General features: G+C 47.7%; 1 protein-coding gene across 1 annotated transcript in view; it reads left to right on the forward strand.

Moving 5' to 3' along the window:
- The first annotated feature begins 4,038 nt into the window (after positions 1–4,038).
- Positions 4,039–6,004, forward strand: part of HOXB6 (homeobox B6) — a 2,287-nt gene continuing 321 nt past the window's right edge. The window contains exon 1 of the mRNA XM_010585504.1: positions 4,039–4,773. Within this exon, the coding sequence (XP_010583806.1) occupies positions 4,365–4,773 (409 nt within the window). The 5' untranslated portion in view covers positions 4,039–4,364. The remainder of the gene's footprint in view (positions 4,774–6,004) is intronic.

The following is a 6,004-nucleotide window of genomic DNA, read 5'->3' on the forward strand; positions in this document are numbered from 1 at the left end:
AAATTTTTCTGTTTTTTGACCAGCAACAGCCATGATTAACTTGTTCCATGCTGTAATTCCCAACACCCCCCAGCATTCGCTTTCCGCATTACATGATCCGTCTCGCCTTTGCCTCTCCTTCTCCCTGCTTTCCCCAATATTATTTGACGAGCAGCCCCCCTTTCCCCTTCCCAGGGCTTGCTTTCGCGGAAATATTTGGTTCTGGATGCAGGGGGAGAGGGACATTGGGGGGGTCAAAATGCATCCAGAACCAAATATTTCCGCGAAAGCAAGCCCTGGGAAGGGGAAAGGGGGGCTGCTCGTCAAATAATATTGGGGAAAGCAGGGAGAAGGAGAGGCAAAGGCGAGACGGATCATGTAATGCGGAAAGCGAATGCTGGGGGGGGTTGGGAATTACAGCATGGAACAAGTTAATCATGGCTGTTGCTGGTCAAAAGACAGAAACTTTTCCCCCCTCCTCCCCCCTCCCCCCCTTTTTTTTTGTTAATAATTAGCTGCACTCTTTAATGGAACAATGGTAGATTATTATTGCTTCTTTTCAAAGATCCCATTAACAAGGTTATTATGCACTGCACGGGAAGTCAGGTAAATTAAACTTAAATTGCTGGAAATTAAGTTTCAAGCGGTTATGCGCGGGGAGAGCGGGTATTTTTTTACACCTTCGGGGTCATTGTTTTAAATACTCCAAGCCTGGAGCTCTACATGGCTCTGTCGGGTTTTTTTTTCCGATGTGATTTTGGATGTGCATGAGCGTTACAGGGGAGGCTTCTCTGCTGCCAATGGCTTTCTGTGTCTGGCTCCAGGAACAAGGGTTTTTTTCAAGTGTTTTCGTGGTGTTGGCTTGACTTTATGGCTGCAATAAGTCCCTCGGTAGGGAAACCCCCGCTGTGTTCTCACTTCAGAAGGATCGGGAATTCCAGCTCCACATGAAAAAAAAAGAGAGTTTCATTTTTTATTGGAACCAACTGCACTGAACTTTCTACCGAGTTCTTAGCGGGTTTAGCTTTCGCACAAGCAACGCTCTGTTCTGTTTGCATTTCGAAATATTTGGGTGTTGTTTTAATCCCCTCATCTATCTGCCTGGCTCTGCTTGGTGGGGTTGGCATTTGCTGGCCAGAAAAGCAAAGCGACAGAAAGTGGGACCTTCCTGGGCAGAGAGCTGGGATTGTACATACTGTAAATACTTCTCTTTATCTGTATTTATACCCTGCCAGCTGAGTGATGTCTGTCAGGAGGGGAAAGCCGGCTTCCCAGCGCAGTGAAATGTGTTATACCACCTTCTGGTGTCTCTCGCAACTTCCCTGCTTTATTGCTCCTTCTTAGCAAATCCTGCGCCTGGTTTTGAGGCGAAGAGGCCAAAGACGGAATAAAGATGTGCCCGTCGGTGCCCTCAAAGACGGGTCTAACTTAAGGGCTACTGTGTAAGCTCGTTTCTGCAACCGCTCTTGCTCTGTGTCTCTGTCCCTCCCGGCTGGGCTGGCGCTTAGAGGCGTCCAAAGAAAATATATTCGCAAAATCGCTCTCGGATTTACCTTCGGACTTTAGCGGGGAAGGCAGGAGAGCGCCTGTTAAACAGCTACACTAATAACCCAACGTTGTAATTTTTTTTTTATTATTTTTTTTTTAAAGCTGTTGAACTGGGAATAGAAACCACCTCTGTGCTAAACGTTCAGTTCTCTGAGATTTAGTGCGGTTTAAGACCTCTGCTCGTATTTACATGTATTATAGGTGGCAAATCAATTAGACCGCGGGCCTGACCCTCCGGAAGGTGAAAACTATGACAGGCGCTGGGTTTTTTGTCACGTTGGGAACCAAGTTGTCTTCTGTTCTTTTTCTCCCCCAAATAGCCATCTATAGGGTCATCCTTCGTCTAAGAGGCAAGACGTATTATTTTTTTATCTATAGCGCGTCTAAGATGTCAGCAATAAGCAATTAGCAAGCAGCCAGCTTCAATTAGTGCATTTTAATTTTCTTTCAAAATGTCGCCTGTCAAACTACGTTGAAAGCCTGTTTCAGCCACAAAGGTACTAGGAGGAGCAGAATTTTATTACGGGAAAACTTGGGGTGAGGGGGATTTTTTTTTTCCAAACTATTTCGAGGGATTTATTTACAGAGCAATCACGAGAAGTGAGAGAAAATATTAGATCAAACATTTTCAGCAGATGTACTCACGCATTGAATTATCAGGATATCCCATTTCTTAGCCCAAAATTTGCATGCGGAGCTCATCATGCCAGATAATCGCTGGTTTTGCAGAGCAACAAATATTGCGTAACTCTCTAATCAAATGTATGAGCTGTTCGGCTCCTGCAAAGCAGTAAACTTCAGGCTCTCTTTTTTTTTTTTTTTTTTTCTTCTCTAGTCATCGTTCCCTTTCAATCTCACTTTTTTTTTTTCTTGCATACCAATAAAGCAGATCTACGTAAGTTTGGGTCCATTCCATACACAAAGGGAAACTCTGCAAGAACAAATATAAGAGATATCAGTCAGAGAGGGGGTGGAGGATGAAAACTACTTCCTTTGCATGTTATTTCCTTGAATTATAAGGATTACGTTTCAGTCGAAATGTTCATTGCAGCCGTGGCATGAAACAATCTTGGCTTTGCTGCGGTAAACATGAGGTTTAAAATAAATTAGCTTGTAATAAGATATCAGTTTCGTAGATACTTAGAGCTCCGTCAGAGAGCGCCGCATTGGCAGCTCTACAGACACCATGTAATATATGTAATTCTAGATTTGCAGCACACACATTCACAGATTCAAGTACAGGGGAGTGTGTATTATAAGGCGTGTCATTTCATTGCATATAAGACCCGACAGACAGATGGCTACAAATTCGGACAGGAAACAAATCCTTGATAAAATGCGAATGATCGGGGGACAGTCCTGGGTTTAATTTAGTTGCTGGGGTTTTTGTGTGTGTGTGGTTTTTTTTCTGTTCCCTGTGAGATGGCTCTGATTTTCCCATTTGAAAAAAGGGAAGGCGGCGGCCAGAGATCCAACTCTACCCTAAGCAAACAGGGATCTGAAGGGGGGATGCACCAGGTAGAGCAGAACACGGCTCTGGCAAAACCGAGAGAGGCAAAGCCCAGAGCAAAGTGCAGCTTTTAGGGTGACCGGGAATTGCTCGAGACTTTCGGAATTATTCCTTCCAGCCTTTTAACTTTGCAAAAATGGGTATTTTGCAGTGCGGACGGGCTCGAAGGGGGGGATGCAAACCCGCGGGGTCTCTGCGCACCTCCAAGGCAGCAGCCCCATCACACCGCCAGCTTTCCTCTCCTGCAAAACCAACCCATCTCGATCGGTAACAATCAATAAACTCAGCTTCTGACCGTAACCCAAGGCTTCCTTTTAGCCATAAAAGGTCGGGCATAGATTTGGTATTAACAAAAAAACGCAAGAGGGCACAATGCGGTACCGGACTCCGGAGGAGATCGGGATTTAGCAAGGGATAAAGGAAAGACTTCGATTTTCCATTTATCTCCCGAATGCGGAGCTTTTGCAGAAAAAGAAAGGGAAAAGGTGCAATATATGAAAAGCGAAGGTTTGGTTCAAGCGAGCGCAGCTTTCCCGAACTGGGAGTGCTAATCTAGGGTAATTAGACAAACGTGAAGCGAAATAAGTTGTCAAAACCGATTTCTTCTCCTATAGCAAATCTAAGTGAATCAACCCGGCGGGATCTCCTCCTTGCAAAGTTCACACACGCACACACACACAAACTTTTTTTTTTTTTCCCTGGTTTTTTTTTTTTTCCCCTGGTTTGTTTTCTTTAACTGTAGCAAAGTACCCAGCCATTTCAGGACGATTTGCAGACGCTAGGGGTTAAAGTTTTCCGAATGCGAACAATTAACTTTTTTTCCCTCGCTTACGGCCGGTATTTGTATACGTTCTATGCGTGTAAATATATATATATAGGCGCGCACACCGCCAGCCCTGCGGACGGGCTCTCGCACACCCCCGCGCTGGGCTCCGGGGGAGGGGAAGGGGGGGGCCGGGGCCGACGCACGTTTATTTATTTATGAAGCTCCGTAGCGCGCCGGGAATGTTTCTTTCGGCAGATATTATATATTTGGTTAAGGGGGTGCATTGCTGTTGTTTAAAAGGGAGGGAAAAGGGGGTGGATGGTTTGTTCTTGGGGTCCCTGGTGCAATCTCAGCTCCTCATGGGTGCTATTTTGCAACCTCAGGCGCCTGCTATTGGTCAGCCCATGATCAGATGGTTGTATTTCCTTGTGTCCCTCGCTGGCACCACGCCATCTCCCTTCAGCTAAAACCCAATCTCCGATATACTACTAATAGCTAAACCACTTGGACTATAAAACACAACAAATCATAAAGCCGGGAAAGGACGGCAGGCTCCTTCCAATGAGTTCTTATTTTGTCAACTCGACCTTCCCGGTGAGTCTGGCGGCGGGGCAGGAGCCCTTCCTGGGACAGATCCCGCTATATCCCTCGGGCTATGCGGATCCTTTGAGGCACTACCCCACCACCTATGGAGCCACGGGCGTCCAGGAGAAGGGCTATCCCTCCTCTCCCTACTACCAGCAAAGCAACGGAGCCTACAGCCGCAGCTCCGCCTGTGACTATGGGGCCGGCGGGTTTTTCAGGGAGAAGGACCCTGCGTGTGCCCCCCCCAACCTGGACGAGGTGCCCTTCGCCCCCGAGCCGCGCAAGTCGGACTGCGCGCAGAGCAAAACTGGGTTCGGAGAGAGCGAGGAGCAAAAGTGTTCCGCCCCGGTTTACCCCTGGATGCAGCGGATGAACTCTTGCAATAGTGAGTTTACTCTTTTACAGAAATAAATACATCAATCTCCTCCCCCCCTTTCTTATTTGTTACCGCCAGAGAGAGAGAGAGCGAGCGAGCGAGGGAAGCAGGAATAAGGTTCACTTTAGAGCCCAAACTTCCAGCGGGGAACTTGGGCGACACGAGAGGCTCCAACTTGCACCAAAACTTCACGCCGCTGAAGGCTTTTCTCCCAGCACACCCCCCCCCCGGCTAAAAAGTTTGCCCCGTATTTAAACCCCCGTACAGTATTTCTCCATTTCCCTCCCTTTTTTTTTTTTTTTTTTTTTTTCCCTTCCCCCCCTTGCACTTTCCAGTTTGCGTGTCACTCAGCTACAACGATTTGTCTCTGTCTTTCCCCCACACGCACAGGGAGATATCTTTTCTAAATCAGATCTGGATGACTTTACACACGGACGGACCCACACCCCCACGCAGCTCCCTCTCTCGCTGGCTACCCGATCTGGAGTTAAATAATATAAAAGTGTTTAAATATTTGAAAGGAGAGGGCTACATTTTTAATGAAACTCGCACATAATGAAAAGTCTGCCTGGGGAGAATTTTTTTCCCCCCGGTGATATATGACTTCTTTAAGTGCTGTTTCCTCAATCAGAAAAAAAAAAGGGGGGGGGGGAAGAAAAATAATAGAGGCTCACCACCCTCCTTCCCATGTTTAGATGCATTTGTTGCCTTTTAAGTTCCAAATTGATGTCCATTAGCGCAGGGACATAAAGTGTTGTGTCCTCTTTAATGTAGAGTTTGGGCAGATCGATTCACTTCATTATTGCTTAAATGCTCAGATCTATTACAGTTGCCGGTAGGGTGGAAAATAGCGAGGGCGGGCGAGGGGGGGGGAGAACACCTTGCGATTTTTCATCCCGGAATAAGATAGATCTTGCCCTGTCTCCCCAGCCCTGCCTGCAGTCTGGCAACTTCAGCATTAACCCTTCTAGCCGGCTGCCTGCAGCGCGGCTGCGGATCCTCCGCGGGTGCGGGCCCTGCGCGCACGGAGGGGCTCAGGGCCACGGGGCTTCATTTTGGGGTTGGCCAAAGCCTTCGGAGGGCAGGGGAGCGGGCAGACACCCCTCCGCACCCAGCCGCGGTGCGGGGCGTAGCATCCCCGCGGATTATCCGGCATCTCCGCGGCTCCACTAAACCTCGGGGCTTTCCCTTCTTTTTCCTTTCTTCTTTTTTTTTTCTTCCCCTTCTCCCCCCCTCCTCT

The sequence above is a fragment of the Haliaeetus leucocephalus genome, unplaced genomic scaffold (genome assembly GCF_000737465.1).
Source record: "Haliaeetus leucocephalus isolate CR32 unplaced genomic scaffold, Haliaeetus_leucocephalus-4.0 Scaffold110, whole genome shotgun sequence".
Lineage (NCBI taxonomy): Eukaryota > Metazoa > Chordata > Aves > Accipitriformes > Accipitridae > Haliaeetus > Haliaeetus leucocephalus.